This window comes from Petaurus breviceps, unplaced genomic scaffold (assembly GCF_028583685.1).
Source record: "Petaurus breviceps papuanus isolate PSGF00001 unplaced genomic scaffold, PetGlider_PUasm1.0 90630, whole genome shotgun sequence".
Taxonomy (NCBI): Eukaryota; Metazoa; Chordata; class Mammalia; order Diprotodontia; family Petauridae; genus Petaurus; species Petaurus breviceps.
The window spans coordinates 3,950,611-3,967,003 of record NW_027187291.1 but is presented as its reverse complement, the minus strand read 5'-3'; the positions used below and the strand labels follow the sequence as shown (position 1 = coordinate 3,967,003).

The 16,393-nt window shown below is 48.9% G+C and overlaps 1 protein-coding gene across 1 annotated transcript in view; it reads left to right on the top strand.

Moving 5' to 3' along the window:
• The first annotated feature begins 203 nt into the window (after positions 1 to 203).
• The window catches only part of PPP1R9B (protein phosphatase 1 regulatory subunit 9B), a 52,476-nt gene continuing 36,286 nt past the window's right edge, over positions 204 to 16,393 (top strand). Inside the window, exons 1-4 of the mRNA XM_069064457.1 lie at positions 204 to 1,765; positions 7,114 to 7,246; positions 9,353 to 9,473; positions 12,938 to 13,042. Coding sequence (XP_068920558.1) covers positions 365 to 1,765; positions 7,114 to 7,246; positions 9,353 to 9,473; positions 12,938 to 13,042 — 1,760 coding nt within the window. The 5' untranslated portion in view covers positions 204 to 364. The remainder of the gene's footprint in view (positions 1,766 to 7,113; positions 7,247 to 9,352; positions 9,474 to 12,937; positions 13,043 to 16,393) is intronic.

The following is a 16,393-nucleotide window of genomic DNA, read 5'->3' as shown; positions in this document are numbered from 1 at the left end:
GAGAACAGTGACAGCAGCATAGGAATCTCGAAGAGCTACGAGGCAGGACCATGGCTCCCGGGGTCCCTCGGCCCCCAGAGATCCGAATCTGCCATCCCGGGTGGGGGATGGACTGACTGCCTGCTTGCCTGTCTCTCGATGACACCGCCGCCTACAATGTGAACCGGATTCCGCCAGCTGCTTGTTCGGGGGGAGGGGTGGGGAGGGGGGGGGCTCCGACTGTGGTCAGTCGCTTGTTTGGGGGGGTCAGATTCGTGCGAGCCCCTAGGAGGGTTTTTGGGGGGGAGGGGATCCGGACGGTAGCCGGTCCCTTGTTCGGAGGAGGGGCAGAGAAAGGGGGGATGCAAACCCGGCTCCCCCCACCATGATGAAGACGGAGCCGCGCGGCCCCGGGGGCCCTCTTCGGAGCGCTTCCCCTCACCGAAGCGCCTATGAGGCTGGTATCCAGGCCCTGAAAGCTCCCTCCGATACCCCGGGGGCAGACGAGGCCCCGAAGGTTCCCCATCACAAGAAATATGGCTCCAACGTCCACCGGATCAAGAGCATGTTCCTCCAGATGGGGACTGCTGGGCCTCCCGGCGGCTGGGGAGAGGGGAGCAGCGGTGCGGGGGGAACCGGACCCCCGGAGCCCCCTCCTCGGGTGCCTGAGCGCTCGGTGCGCCTCTCCCTGCCCCGGGCCAGCAGCCTCAACGAGAACGTGGACCACAGCGCGCTGCTTAAGCTGGGCACCAGCGTGTCCGAGAGGGTGAGCCGCTTCGACTCCAAGCCGGCGCAGCCTCCCCAACCAGCGCTGCCTCCCCAGCCTCTGTCTAGGCTGCAGGAGACAAGGAAGTTGTTCGAGCGCAGCCCCGCCGGGGCGGCGGCCGGGCCGGGAAGCGACAAGGAAGCCGCCACCCGGCGGCTCCTGAGACAGGAGCGGGCCAGCCTGCAGGACCGGAAGCTGGACGTGGTGGTGCGCTTCAACGGCAGCACCGAGGCTCTGGACAAGCTGGACACCGACGCGGTGTCCCCGACCGTCAGCCAGCTGAGCGCTGTCTTCGAGAAGGCGGACTTAAGGTCTGGCCCCCACCGGGGACCTGGGGCCCCGCCGCTCAACTCCAAGCTGGTCAGCAAGAGGTCTCGGGCTTTCCTGCCTACGCCTCCCGCCCCATCGGGTGATGGGCCCTCCGAGAAGGAGCGGGGCCCTGGAGGTCAGTCGCAACAGCAGGCGCAGCCCCAGCAGCCACTACCTAGCTCGGCACCGGTCCGCCCGCCCCCCAAACCCCGGGAGGTGCGCAAGATTAAACCGGTGGAGGTGGAGGAGAGTGGGGAATCAGAGGCCGAGGCAGCAGCTGGAGAAGTGATCCAGGCTGAGGTGACCGTTCATGCGGCCCTAGAGAACGGGGCCGTGGCTGTAGCGGTCCCCGCCGAACTCCCAGAAGAGCAGAGAGCTCAAGCTGCCCCAGAGGATGAAGGGGACGTAGAGAGGGGAGTAGGGGTCTCAGGGGGAAGCCGGGTGCCCGACGTGGCCCCGGAGGAAGGGGATGAGTCCAAGAGAGAGGACTTCTCCGAAGCTGACTTAGTGGACGTGAGCGCCTATAGTGGGCTTGGGGAGGACTCTGGGGGTAGTGGACTGGAGGAGGAGGAGGAAGAGGACGACGAGGAGGAGGAAGATGGAGAGCCCCCCTACGAGCCAGAATCGGGGTGTGTAGAGATCCCAGGGCTCTCGGAGGAGGAGGAGCCGGTCCCCAGCCGGAAGATCCATTTCAGCACTGCACCCATCCAAGTAAGTGAGGTCCCTTGGCACCCACTCCCCCCCCCCCAACCCCCTGCCATGTGCGCTCTGCCCGCCTCCGCCCTGCAAGCTGAGGTTGGCACGTTGAGTCAGCTCCCTCATTGGTGGGAACCCTGCCCCCTCCCAGCTATTCCCTGCAGCCCTGACCCAGAAGTGATTATATTTGGGAGGGGGTATTGCTTGGTTAGAACTATTTATACGGGATAAAATAAAGCTCAGAGTCTCCCTCAAGAAGCTGTGCCCTGTGTCGGAGTAAAGGCAGGCACCAGGCTAGCATTGCACCAGTCCCCCTCCCCATGCCCTACATCTCCTGCTCCCCCCTCCAGCGTGGGTGGCCGTCAGGGTATCTACAGTTAGCCATCCTTCAGGTCCCCTTAGGCGTGCTGGCCTACTCTTCCCTTCCTCCCCCACCTCCAACTATGTGTCAGAGGGAGAAGGTGGGGAAGAAGGAAGAGGAGGTGACTCTCCCTTTCCTGCTCACCCACACAGTTGCCTAGGGCCGTCAATCTATGCCCTGCCCTTGATAATGCCAGATTATTTTTCCCATTCCCAGAAATCCCTTCATTCAGGGAGCCTGGAGGCAGACAGTAGGATAGTTGGGGAATGGGGATGAGAAGAGGGTAGCAGCCTGAGAGCTCCCTTAGAGAAGACTCTAAACTTAAGGGAGAGAGCACACAAAACCAAGGCAGATGGAACAGACTTGAGAGATCGTTGTCCTCCTCCCCCTCCCCCAAAGGGGGGGGGCAGAAAGAAGGATCGCCTTCCCCAGTCCTATCTAAATCAGCATTTCCCCCATTTCAACTTTGCAGAAGTGAAAGGGGGAAGTTGCAAAGGGAGTGTGATCACTTGACTCCTGGGGTGGTAGGGAGGTGATAAGAGTCTGGGGACTTTCTTCTTCCCCCCCCCCCCATTGGAGCTCCTGAAGTTTTTCCATAGAGGTGTTAGCCAAGATGGATTGAGACATCTCCAGGGTGAGGAGCTTAAGGTCTGTCTCTGGAAGGGTGCTGGAGGGGCTGGAAAGGAGGCCTTCTTGACTTGCTAGGAATGAGGCCCCCTGGGGATATCAAGAAAAAAGGAATGGGGAAATGGAGATAATTCAGAAAGGGAGGGGGTCTGATTCAGGCCCCCTCCTTCTTTATAATCATTTAAAGGGCCAGATGCTCCAAGGCTCAAAGAACCTACCCTGGCAGTAGATTCCATTTGTGAGATCACAATGACCCTTTACCCCATAACAGAATAGGATGTTAGAGCTAGAAAAAGTGATCATAAAGATTACTTAGTCCTACCCTTTTATTTTATGGAGGATAAAATTGAGGCTATCAGGCTCTTTCCACACTCCTTCAGTAACAGTGACAAGGAGGTAGGGGGGAGGGAGTTTGGATGCCTTGAACTGCTTCTCCATTAAGATTCCTCTAAGTCCTAGTTCCCCCCCTCCCCATATGCTCACTACCATGCCTAATCCTAATAAATACTTATAGATGAGAATGAAAAGTGTATTGAGGCAGGAGTGTGTGTGTGTGTGTGTGTGTGTGTGTGTGTGTACACAGAGAGACAGAGGAGGAGAGGTGTTGGCAAGAACTAAGTCCCAGGTCTGGCCCTAGCACAGACGATTGCAACCGAAGCTTTTCTGCAGCTTCCTTTCCTCCATGGCTTTGAAATCCCTCCCCCAGATCTAGCCCAGAATCTGGCTTGGGTAACTTTTGGGCCTGGCCTTCCCTTCCCTATCCCTCCCCCTCCTAGACTGGCATGAGGGGCTAGCATTCCATTCTCCCCCCCAAAATCTGTTTGTTTATCATTTCCATAACAACCTCAGGGCCAAAGACCAGCCCTTTCTTCCCTAGGGACTGGGAGAGGCAAAATTTCCCTTCCCCAGTCCCTGGGCTCTCCCCTTCCAGACAGACTCAAATGGGAAGAGTTAAAAGTGGGTGGTCACACACCTCACATATAATCAGAACCTGTGTCATACCCCTGGATAATGGGAGCAAAGGGTCCAGGCTCTGATGGTCTTTACACCAGCTGAATCTCCCCCAATCAGATGAAGCCATTGATCATCAAATGTCAGAACTGAGAAGGGGACCTTAGAAACAGATCACTCTAGTTCAATTCCTTCTTTTCACAGAGGAGGAAACAAGATCAGTTGAAGGAAAATGACTTGTCCAAGGTCACACAGACAATGACAGAGGCAAGTCTAATACCCAAACCTTTTAATTGTTCTTCCATTATACCATGTTGTCCTTTTTTCAGGGTGTAGGGAGGAGATCAAACCTTGGTAGGGAGAGGGGAGAGGAGAAGGTAAGAGATTGAGTCTTCTGACCTGTTGAAAAGGCCGCCCCCCCCCACCCCAGGTGAAGCTATCAGGAATTGTTTGGCCTTGTTTCTCTAGGTCCTGCTCCAGTATTTTTTGGCCCCCAGAAAATGTATGGCAAGAGCCCCTTGAGACCCATGATTTTGAGAGGTTAATAGACTTTTAACCTTGACCTTTAGAAAACATGACTCTATAATTGAGGCCTTAGGTTAAAGACTTGTATAAGTGTGAGGTGTAAAGGACTTATGTTCTACGACTTGTGACCTTCGGAAGGATTTCTTGCTCTTCCACCTGAAACTGTGATGTTGGGGATCTACCCCCCAGCCCGTTCTCCAGGGACTTTGATAACCCTTTGACATCTGGGACCCCAAAACTCTAAGACCCATAAACTAATGCTTCTGAAGAAGGGTGGGGGTGAGATCAGTCAACAAGCATTTACCTGGCTTGGATGGCTGTGTAGTTGTACCAGACCCCTCTGGGGCCTAGAGAGAAACATAAGATTCCAACTCATCTCATTGGAGAGATAAGACACACACACCCCATGGGAAGATAGCTAACTTGACAAGGCAGCTGTATGATAAGTGCTTGCCAGAGTGTGAGGTGCAGACAATGAGTGGTGTAGGATTCAGAGGAGGGAGAGATCCCTGTGGGCTTAGGTGAGCTGAGAAGGCTTCAGAGAGATAGTGAATTTGTAGTTGAGCCTTCAAAGTTTGGTTAGGATTTTGATAGGATAGAGAGGAGAAGGAAGGGCCTGGCTTGGGTGGTTTGGATGTGAGCAAAGGCACAGAGCTGAATTTGAGAGACTGAGGTGTAATGAATAACTCACCAGTTGGCTACCAGCAACACCTGAGTTCAAATCCTGCTTCTGACTCTTGATAGCTTGTGTGACCCTGGGCAAATCACCCTGAACTTTCATTGTCTCATCTGAGAAATGGGCCTAATAATAAATCCTACTTCACAGGGTTGTTGTGAGCACCAATTGGGATAAAAAAACACTTTTAAAATCTTGATGGTATCATATAAATGTTAGTTATTATTATTACTTGGGTGGAGGGGAAGGGGACAGTGAGTAAACCCAGTTGGTGACAGGTAACAGTTTCTGTTGGGGAGTTTGGGGAAGTGAGAAGATAAGAATGGAAAGATATGCACAGATCAATTTAAATCGTCCCCACCCATAGCTGGTCCCCAGAGGTTAATCTGCCCAAATCACCTGGGTTCTGGTTCCAGCTTTGTCACTAGCTACCCAATTCTGTCCCCTCTTCAGACCTCAGTTTCCTCTTCTGTAAAATGAGAAGGTTGCACTGGATGGGCTGGCTTGGAGATTCTTTGTTCTAAAGGTCCCTGCTGGCTCTAACATTCCGTGACTCTTTGTCTCCATTCCCCAACTCACAGTTGGATGGAAGACTGGGGCCAAAGCAGAGCAGAGGACTCAGGGGTATCTATACTGCCCTCATTCCACTAAGCAGAGAAATGATATTGCCCTGGTCCTGGCATTAGAGTGAAGGTGAGATGCTTTCTGTGGGGCATGGGGGGGGTAAGAGAAGCTAGGGCTCCCCTCCCACTAGCCCAGGCTGTCAGATGGCCTCAGTCCCCCCACCTCCCACCCCTCGCCCCCGCTTGGCACTGAATGGTGCCAACCTGTCGTTAGAAGCATTGAAGCATGAAAATGCCACCATGCCCAAAATGATCCTTATTAATCTGCCACTGTGCACACCCACACATACACCACACCTCAGGCCCAAAGACAAGCACCTTTTCACAGAACAGGCCCTGCAAGGGACTGGTGTTTGCAGTGCTGAGAACCCTTAAGGACACTGTCCCTGCTCTGCATCTGTTATATCTTCTGGGAGCAGAGAGGATGCCCGCCCTTTGGAGAGGCTGGCCCCAGATTCGTCAAAGCTTCTCTTAAGTCAGGACAGTGCCATTGGCCCCAGTGCTTTCAATCAGGCCTTCTTTACAGAGCCTCAGGTGGCATGACCCATTGGGCACAAGGTGCCCTAGTGAGACTAAAGGAGCTCAGGGTTCACTCCCTAGTCATGCCCATGGGCACGGCTGGTGAAGCTGGTTATAGGTATGCAGGGAGATGGGGTGAGGAATGGGGAGGATATTGAATGTCTTTCTCTCCTAGTGGAAGAGATCCCTGTGGGAGGTGCCAAAAGAAAATTCGTGTTCTCTTAGGAGTTTCTTCTTTTGGGGGGGTTGTTTTTCTTTTTTCAGTCTCAAATGAGGACAATCTCAATTCAGTGACCTGATATGTGGGCACTGGAGAGTGCAACTAGAGAAAGTGTGGGCCACTATGATCACATGAAGAAAAGCCCTTCTTGCTAAAGGAGAAAGTCGGGGGGAGAGAAAGACTGGAATTTTTCCCTTTTGCCTCCCCTCCCCCTGACATCTTCTCCCCATCCTGAAGAAATCAGGTTACAGGCAGACACAGTATTCTTCTGTGTCCTCTCTGGCTTTTGTCTCCTGTTGTGTTTCCTTTTCTTTATCCATTTCTTTCCTGCTCTTCTCTCCCTCCCCTCCTCCCCCTCCCCCCCCGTCTCACACCCAATCCCCTCCTCTTTCTCCCCATCTGGCTCCCTCCACACTCATCTCTATTTTTCTCTTGTGTTTTCCCATCCTTTTTCTCCTCTCCCCCCCCTTTTTCCTTGCCCTTTTATTTCTTCTTCATTTTCCATCCTATCTGATTTTCTCTCTTATCTCTGTCTCTGGGTTTTTCTCTGTTACTAGCTTTCTGGGTCTGGCTGGTTTTCAATCTCTGGCTTATCTTTTCATTGCTCATTAGATCTAGAGACCATGTAGTTAACCTTCATCACTTGACAGAGTGAGAAATGAGGTCCAGAGAGGCCAAGGGATTTGCCCAAGTCTTCACAGGTAGGGCCTGAGGAAAGTGTACCCAGAGAGAAGAGGAGGAGGAGACTTGCTGCCTCAGCCTTGGTCACCACCCTGTCTTTCCCTGGGCCAAGCTTTCATCCTCCTCCAGCCCCATCACTCCTTCCCTGTCCCATCCAACCTTCCTCTTTCCTATACCTAGGTGTTCAGCACATACTCCAATGAGGACTATGATCGTCGAAATGAGGATGTGGATCCCATGGCAGCTTCAGCTGAATATGAGCTGGAGAAGCGGGTGGAGAGACTGGAACTATTCCCTGTGGAGCTGGACAAGGGTGAGGTGGGAGCTTGGGGGTGTTCTTCTCCTTCCCAGGCTCTGAGTCTTTCTCTCCCCCAGCCCTACTTTACTGATCTGCTTGCTGACTGGCCCCCACACTCGGTCACCCATGATCCTCCTTTTTCATTCCTGTCTTCCCACCACCCAGTCTTACCCCATATGTTCCATGACTCAGGGCCAACATAGAACAAGGTCACAAGAAGCAGTATCCCCCTCACCTCTTGTGGTTTGGTGGTGTACCCCTCCTCTCTACATTGTAGCACTTTGTCTGAGGCCTGCTTTTCTGTTGTCCCCTAGACCTATTCTCCTTCTTATCTTCTCCCTATGAAAACCTACTCTTTGGGAACACTCACTTAGAAAGGATGTGATAAAACAATTTTTCAGTTCTCCCCTAAACACAAGGAAAAAAGAAGGGAGGGAGAGAAGGAAGGAAGGAAGAAAGAAAACAGGAAGGGAGGGAAGGAAGAAAATAAAAAGAGAAAGGAAGAAAAAGATAAAGAAAGGAAAGAAGAAAAGGAAAGAAGGAAGGAAAGGGGGAAGGGAGATAGGGAAGAAAGAAGGAAAGAAGCAAGGAAAAAGGAAGGAAGGGAGGTACACATATTAAAGTGTAAATGACTGATGGAAACTTACTCTCCTTAGGACTTACCAATTATGCTCCCTCCCAAGGGTATTTATATTTTAACCTGATAGAATGTCTGAACCCAAAAGGATGAGCTGGGGCATTTCAGGCTTTAGCCCAGAGAGGCTTCTCTTTATTCAGGGCTTCATGAGAAGGAAGCCTTCTCAAGTCCCTCAGTCACACCTCGTGGGTGGCCATCTACTCTAAGCACCACCTCAGCTCCCTCACACATGGTTTTGCTTGTTTCTGGACCCCTGTCACAACCACACACTGTAACTATCCTCTAGCACAAAAACACACTGTGGCTTGGACCTTATCATTGCCCTATCTACATTCCAATAGAATTGAAACTCCTAAAAGGCCAGGAAGGTTTAATTTGTCTTTGTATTTTCAGTGTTTAACACAATGCCTTGCACACAGCAGGTACTAAATAAATGTTTGTTAGACTGAATAACAGTTGATTCACCATTGCATAGCTGTGGGGCTGATACCAATCTCTATCACAACCATTCACAGGTGAATGAGGTCTTCAACCCTTGCCTCCATCAGAGTGCAACCCACCCAAATTAACAGTCTCATCAGATCCCAAACTGTCACCATCAGGGTATATGCCATTGTCTAGTCCCCTCTATAGCCAAAATATTATCACCAATCCTTCCTCAGAACTGTACATCATTCTTTTTGGAGCCTCATTACAGCTAACCAAATCTAACTGCTCCTCTGTTTGCCATAGCTTTCCATAAAGTCCTTCATATCAGGAAGATCTGAAATCAAATCCTGCCTCAGACATTTCCTAGCTCTGTGACCCTGGGCAAGTCACTTCCCCTCCTGTCTATCTCAGTTTCCTCATCTGTACAATGGGTATAATAACAGCATCTATGTTACTGGTCTGCTGTGAGGATCAAAAGAGATAGCATATATACAGTGCTTTGCAGACCTTGAGAAGGTTGGGGGAGGGGCAGGAAGTGATCAGAAGCATGAGTGGCATTCCTTGGCATTGAAGGGGTTTCACAAGGACAAAAGCATCCCACTCTACGAAGGCTGGGGGAGCATAAGGATTAAGATGAGAATGGGCGCTCCCTGAGGTGAGGTTGAGCCCCAGGGAATGGGAAGAGGGTTAATTAGCACTTAGGGTAGGGATGGTTAGATTGGTGCTCTTCTCTTCCACATTCCCCAAGCTGGCTAGCTCCCTTGACCAGCGACTTCTACATATGTGCCCACTACCAACCCTGTCCTATGCCCCAGCCTCCCTTATGCTTTGCTCCCAACCCGGTGCCATCCCATCAAATTGCTATCTGTCTTCTGGCCTCCTCTCCTAGTCTACCTGTTGCTTGCTAGACATATTTTGAGCACCTTCCCAGAGCACCTTGAGTGTATGTCCCCCTCCCAAGTGTTCACCTGGTATCTCTGATCCTCCTCCCTACTCCCCAATCCAGAGCCTACAGAATGGCACTGACCTCTCCCTTCCCATCTGCCCCTTTGCAGACTCAGAAGGCCTGGGCATTAGTATCATCGGTATGGGTGCTGGGGCCGACATGGGCCTGGAGAAGCTGGGCATCTTCGTCAAGACAGTGACGGAGGGGGGTGCTGCACACCGTGATGGCAGGTAACTGTTTCCTTCCCATCCCATATGGCACTGGATACTCTCATGGGATCAGCACCACCCCTTGTCTTCTTCCAGAGTGGGTACTGAGGGCTGATGTGGTACTTTCCCTGATCTCCTTTATAGGTAGAATTAAAACCTGTTTTGGGAGTAGAAGAATTTTCCTTAGGAATCTCCAGTTGTACTGTCTCAGTGGGGGTTAATAAGGTCATAGACATCCAGTTGAAAGGGGCATTGGAGGTCATTTAATCCAGCTCATCATTTTATAGATAGGGATTGGAGGTTAAGGGAGGGAAGGGTCGTGCAGGTAGGTAAGTCAAAGATGGATTTGAGCTCAAATCCTCTAACTTTGGAGTTAATACTCTTTCTACTGTACCATAATGTCTTTTTGGGGGCAGGTGAGGTAATCAGGGTTGAGTAACTTGCCCAGGGTTACACAGCTAGTAAGTGTCAAGTGTCTGAGGTTGGATTTGAATTCAGGTCCTCCTGACTCCAGGGTGGGTGTTCTATCCATTGCACCTAGCTGCCTCTGTCTTACAAAGAAAGGGCTTACTTAACAAGGGGCTCAAACCCATAGCCTTGATATGAAGAGGTTTATGCCATTAGGAAGAGTAGGATAGTGGCAGGAAGAGAAGCAGGCCAGAAAGGGAGTGTTAGCACCATGGGTGGTTGAGGTCAATGAATGGTGGCAGTGATGGGTATAAGAGTTTTAGGGGCACGTGTGCAAGAGCCTACAGACTAAATTTGGGGGATGTGGTTTCCATGAACAATAAATGCCCATGAGTTGTTGAATGTAATGGGTTGCATGGGTTTGTGGTGGGTACCACTAGAGTTGTGTGTGTGAGTGTGTGAAGGCAGGCATCTTGTCTGATATTTTCGTGCCATCTGAAATGTGTCTTCATAATTATGTAGCAGCTTTTCAGAGGAACTGAGTAGATATTCACCTGGGTACTGGAATGTGTTAGTGAATTGCTATTGGGCATGCAGTCTATACTTGCTGTGAGTGAATGTAAATAGCAATTGTTTCTGTTCTGGCCAGAAACTCTGAGGGTCTTCCCCTCCCAGAGTGATTCTTTTATGAAAGCAAACGAGGCCATCTTTTGCCTCAATTCTAACCTAACCTTTGATTACTGGATGAGCATTGTCTCAGACAAGCTGAGACCTGGGAAAGACCTTAGTTTAAAAAGTCCAGGGTCTCCCACTACATCCAGGGTCATCACCAGTCATCTTGCCACTGGACTCTGATGATTCTGGAGGGAAGAGTGAGGCTGATGACTTTGCATAGCCCTGCCTCACTTAAATCTAATTCACTTGCAAGTCCAAGACATCCCCTTCCTGATGTGATTGGTCTTTTTTGAGAAAGATGGACCACCACCACTACCAATCTCTATTTGCTATAGTGTGTGACAGCAACCTCCCCAAATTCTCCACAACACTAAGGGTGTACACAGATGGTGTAGGCACTCACAGAGGTATGTTGTGGCATTTTATATGTGTGAACAGGCTATTCTAAGAATTGCATTCCTGCCTCCAGACTGGTTTGGGGCAGCTTCTGAGCTTTGTCAAGGCATGAGTTTCTTTTCCTAGTCTGAGTTCCCAGAGCAGAGATAATGATGGCCACAGCCACACTCATCCCTTACCTTTCCATTCAGCTTTAGAGACTTTTCCAAGCACTTTCAGGCCAGTCCTAGCTATGGCTAGTTGAGTGCGTGTATGTAGAGATGCCAATTTCTGGTTCTCTGGTTCTCTGTGTCTGCCCAGGCACATCTCTGGGTGTTTGTACGCATGCGCATGGGTGGGAGAAACCTGTTTATAATGGACTAGTTTCCTCTGTTTCCCATATGGGGTCCTGTAGGAACATCACTGGAGTTCCAGGGAAGATGGAGGGTGTGGGGGAGGTCTCTTTCTACTTTCCACTCCTCTCTCCACTTCCTCCAGTGCATCAAGTCTGGGCCACTCGTGGTCTCTGTCACCCTCTCGTGGGGATAATAAGGGGGAAAGGAGCAATTGGAGCTGCAGGAAGGAAGCAAGCAGTTATTAAATGCCTGCTGTGAGCCAGATCCCGGGCCAAGTGCTGGTTAGGAGTCATCATACGTATATACAAGGGTGTTGTGTGCTTGCTTTGTGAACATAGACCTATCTTTTGGTAAGGAGAGATGCAGACTTGTATTTTCATGTGTCTACAAGTCATATGTGTGCGTGTGTATGCTGTATGATTCTTTTAGAGCCAGAAGGGACCCTCTCACCTATTCCACTTCCAGATTAGGAAACCAAAGCCAGAGAGATCAATCATTCAGTCAGTTAATGAACAACTGTTTGACAGATGAAATGGCTTGCCCTGTGTCACACAGGTCCCAGAGGTGGGATTCAAACTCAGGTCCTCAGGAGCACTGAATTCTGTTCTCCTCCCACTACAACACTGGGGATCACCCTTCCTTGTGTACATGGATACAGAAAAACTCATGTGCTTTTTTTATATTGTATGTGTGTTCAGGGGGGAGGCGTGATTCAAGCACAGAAGCTAATCTTTGTACGTCCCTTTAAAGTTTGCAAAATACTTTACAAATATGATCTCATTTGATTCTCCCAACAACTCTAGGAAGTGGTTGCTATCGTTATTCCCATTTGACAGATGAGGAAACTGAGGCAGGCAGAGATTAAGTGACTTGCCCAGGGTCATACATTGTCTAAGGCAGGATTTTATCACAGGTCTCTTTGACTCTAGGCTTCCCTTCTCCTCCAGCTTTGATTCATTCCTCCCTCACCTTAGGTCCTGCTGAGTTGGTAGGAAGGTGCTAGGAATGGTATAATTTAAAAGGAGTACTTAGAAGAGGAGGCATGCAGTGGCTCTACCCATTGTGCCACACCCACATGCTTCCTACGTCCTTATCTGTGTTGTCTTCATGAGTTGGTGTCTGTGTGAATGTGGCCCAGTTTGTGTATCTGTGTTTGTGTCTAGGAAACCATACATCTTTGTATACCTGTGTATGTTTTGACTTAGAGTAGGAAAACATGTCTTTGTGTATCTGTATGTCTGTCTGCCTTGAAAAAGTGTGTGTGTGTGTGTGTGAGAGAGAGAGAGAGACAGAGAGAGAGAGAGAGAGAGAGAGAGAGACAGAGAGAGAGAGAGACAGAGACAGAGACAGAGAGACAGAGACAGAGACAGAGAGAGACAGAGACAGAGAGAGACAGAGAGAGACAGAGAGAGAGAGTAAGACTGAATCAGCAACTAAGGCAGGAGACTCCTGCATGTTTCTGCCAATGTTTAGAGAAGCTGATAGAGAAGGGAATTGCTTCTGGGCAGCTCCAGGGGTCTTCTCCAGGGATCCTCCTCCTCCCCTGGGGGGTGGAAAACTATCACTAGGCTAATGGAGTCTGGCTTAGGTGGTGATGGGCCCAGTGGAATTGACCAGGGGACCTGAAGCCTGATTGCTTCTCCAATTCTCTCAACCTTCTTCTTTTCCTAGGATCCAAGTGAATGACCTCCTGGTGGAAGTGGATGGGACCAGCTTGGTGGGTGTGACTCAGAGCTTTGCAGCTTCTGTGCTAAGGAACACCAAGGGTCGAGTAAGGTAAGAAACTCTGGGTTCTGGGAGAAGGGTGGGTGTTGGAACTCCAAACTTCTTAGCAATCAGCCAACCAAACTATGGCCTCCTACAATAAGAGTTGGCCCCAGCCAGATAAGATTAGGCTTTTTGCCTTGGGGATTAAGCCATAGAATGAACAGTTGTTATTGAGCCCCCCCCCTTTTTTTTTCAGTTCTGTCTGACTCTTCATGACCCCATTCAGGGTTTTCTTGGCATAGATACTGGAGTGGTTTGTCATTTCCTTCTCCAGCTCATTTTACAGATAAGAAAACTGAGGCAAACAGGGTGAAGTGACTTGCCCAGAATCATAGAGTCTGAGGCCAGATTTGAACCCAGATCTTCCTGACTGCATCACAGAATCTTCCCCAACTCTATTGCCCATAGCCTCCCTATCCAGCCCTGGGGACTAAGGTGGGAAGGAGATAACTTCAGAATTACTGGGGGGTAAATGCTCTAAATCAGGTACTCTTACCCTTACTCGTTTACCTTTACCCTTACTTGTATTTAACTTTACCCTTACTTGTACTTTTACACAAACTTGTTTTTAAAAAATATTTTGATTACTCTATTTCAATCTAATTAGTTTACTTTGTAATTTTTCTTTGATGCATTTAAAAACATTATTCTGAGAAAGGGCCCATCACATGAAAAAGGCAGAGAACCCTTGTTCTTTATGGTGCCTTTATAATTCCCTCCCAGATCTCTTCTACGTTTTTTTTCTAATCAGTTTTTCCCTTATTTATCTCAAACCTTCTCAAATGCCATCTTCACCAGTCTTCTAATCCTCAAACCCTCATGGTATACCTCCTCCTCCAAGCAGTCTTCTTAGATTATACCATTCCTTTTACTGACTTTTACTGACTCAGTGGGACATTGATTAGAAACGAAGGAAACATGAATCACAACCAGGTACCAGGCACTGCAGACTGGCCCATAGCAACACCCCCCATCCCATCTCCAAGTTCTTTCCTCCCACTTCCTTTCTTGCCTTTGTCCATTTATTACCTTCATCTCCACTGCTGCCATTACTTCTCCCCATCCTGACTCTGGGGAGAAGGCAACTACTCTCCTGGGAAGGGGTGGTGGTCAGGACATGAGCAATAGAGAAACAGGAAATGGGAGTGTGTGTATGTGTGTGTGAGTGTGTTGTGTGTGTGTGTGTATGTGAGTGTGTGGGGGGGTGGGGGTGGGGAGGAGGCATGATTCAGAGGAGGCCTAGGCCTTCTACCATTTCCTTTTCATCCTAATCTCCCCTTTTCATCTCCCCTCCCCTTCCTGAAGATCAGTGGGCAGGATACCCAAAACACTGTTCTTATATCCCTTAGTCCTTTTAGCTTGACCATCTCTTCCCTTCTAATGCCTTGCATCCACACCCAAAGGTTTTGATTCCATTCCTACCAATATTTTCATTCATTCTTTCAATAGTCATTTATTAAGGCACCTAATATATTGGAAACATTTCTGGAAAGTTGTTGTTTTTTTCTTTTTAAAGCTCAGTAAGACATGTTCCCTTCCTTTATGTTGTTTATAATATAGAAGAGGGAATGGAAACTACAACAATAGGTATTAAAAGAGTGAGACTAGCTTGTGGAAGGCCGGAAATGCCAACCTAAAGAGTCTGAATTTGATTTAGCTAATAAACATTTAAGTGTCTACTATATTCCAGATACTGTGCTAAGTGCTGGGGATAGAAAGACAGACAAAAGACAGTGTCTGTAAGTGGGGTGAGGGATACCTAGGAGGTGGTTGGAGGGGGCGCATTAAAGGATTCTGAGCAGGGGAATAACTCAATCAGCAACTATGCACAGGTAAGACTAATCGAGCATCACTGTGAAGTAGAGGAAAGAGGATAGTCCAAGATAACAGCTAGGCTTCCATTCTGGATAACTGAATGAAAGGTGGTATTGTTGGCAGAAATAGAGAAATCAGCTAGGTGGTGCAGTGAAGAGAACACTGACCCTGGAGTCAGGAGGACATGAGTTCAAATCCAGCCTCAGACCCACTTGACACACTTACTAGCTGTGTGACCTTGGGCAAGTCACTTAACCCCTTCGCCCTGCTTTTCCCCCCTCAAAAAAAAAGAAATAGAGAAATCAGGAGAAAGATGCTCATTTCTGTATTGAACAGGTTGATTGAGATGTCTAGGAAGCACTTGGAAATTTGTAGTTGGAGTCTGACAAGAGAGATCATTCATTCATTTATTCATCCAAAAAATGTACAGTTATCCCTTCCACATCTTGAGGGTTAGAGGTGCAGTGTCCCTGTGATCTGGAAAATTTGAGTAAAATTTTTTGACCTTTCCTTCATGCCAGATATGAAATCTGATTTTTTTCTTTTTCTTTTATGGGGTGTTTACAGTACCTAATTGTAAATTTTGGGTTAAGTATTTGGTCATACATAGGTCAATGTTAAGTAAAAATACTATATACATATTTTATGCATTTCTGGGTTTCTAAACTTTTTCTGTGTCATCTGTGACTTCTGAAAACTCCTCCCAAATTCCCGTTTAATTTCTTAGGCTGACCCTCAATATATCAAAACCACCATGGGGAAAGTTGCAATGGGGAAGGGATAACTGTATATTAACACCTTCTACATACCAGGTGCATAGAAACAGTCTCTGCCTTCAAGGAACTGACATTCTGGGGGTGAAGAGGGTGGGCAAACATATATAAGTACAAGATAAATATGAAGTAAATGCAAAGTAATAGGAAAGGCCCCATGCAGAAGCTGGTAGTTGGTGGGTCGGTACTGCAGCTATGGTTTGGGACCTCACCTGCATGGAGCTACATCTCTGAGTGCTTGACATGGCTGGGTCCAAAATGGATCATTTTCTTTTCTCCTAAACTCTCCCCTCTCCAACCTTCACTAGGATTGTAGAGGACAATCCCCTCCTCCCATCCCTCAGGCTCTTCATGCACACACATCCCGTCTCCCAGCTCCTGGCATTTTCTTTGGCTGGTCCCCACACCTGGAATATTCTTCCTTTTCATGTCCACCTTTTGATTCCCTGGCTTTCTTTACATTCTAGCCAAAAACCCCTTTGGCCTCAAGGTCACTTGTGGCCCTCTAGGTCCTCAAGTGTAGCCCTTAGACTTTGGATGCAGTCAAAGGGCTGCCCGTGGGGACTTAGAGGGCCACATGTGGTCTCAAGGCCTCATGTTCTCCTTTTCTTTAAGTCCTTCCCCCTGTTAATTATTTTCTGTTTATCCTATTATCTATGGCTTGTTTATATGTATTGGTTTGTTGCCTCCCCTGTTAGACTGTAAGCTCTTTGAAGACAGAGACTGTGTTTTGCCTCTTTTTGTCACCCCAGCACTTGGCATAGTGTGTGGC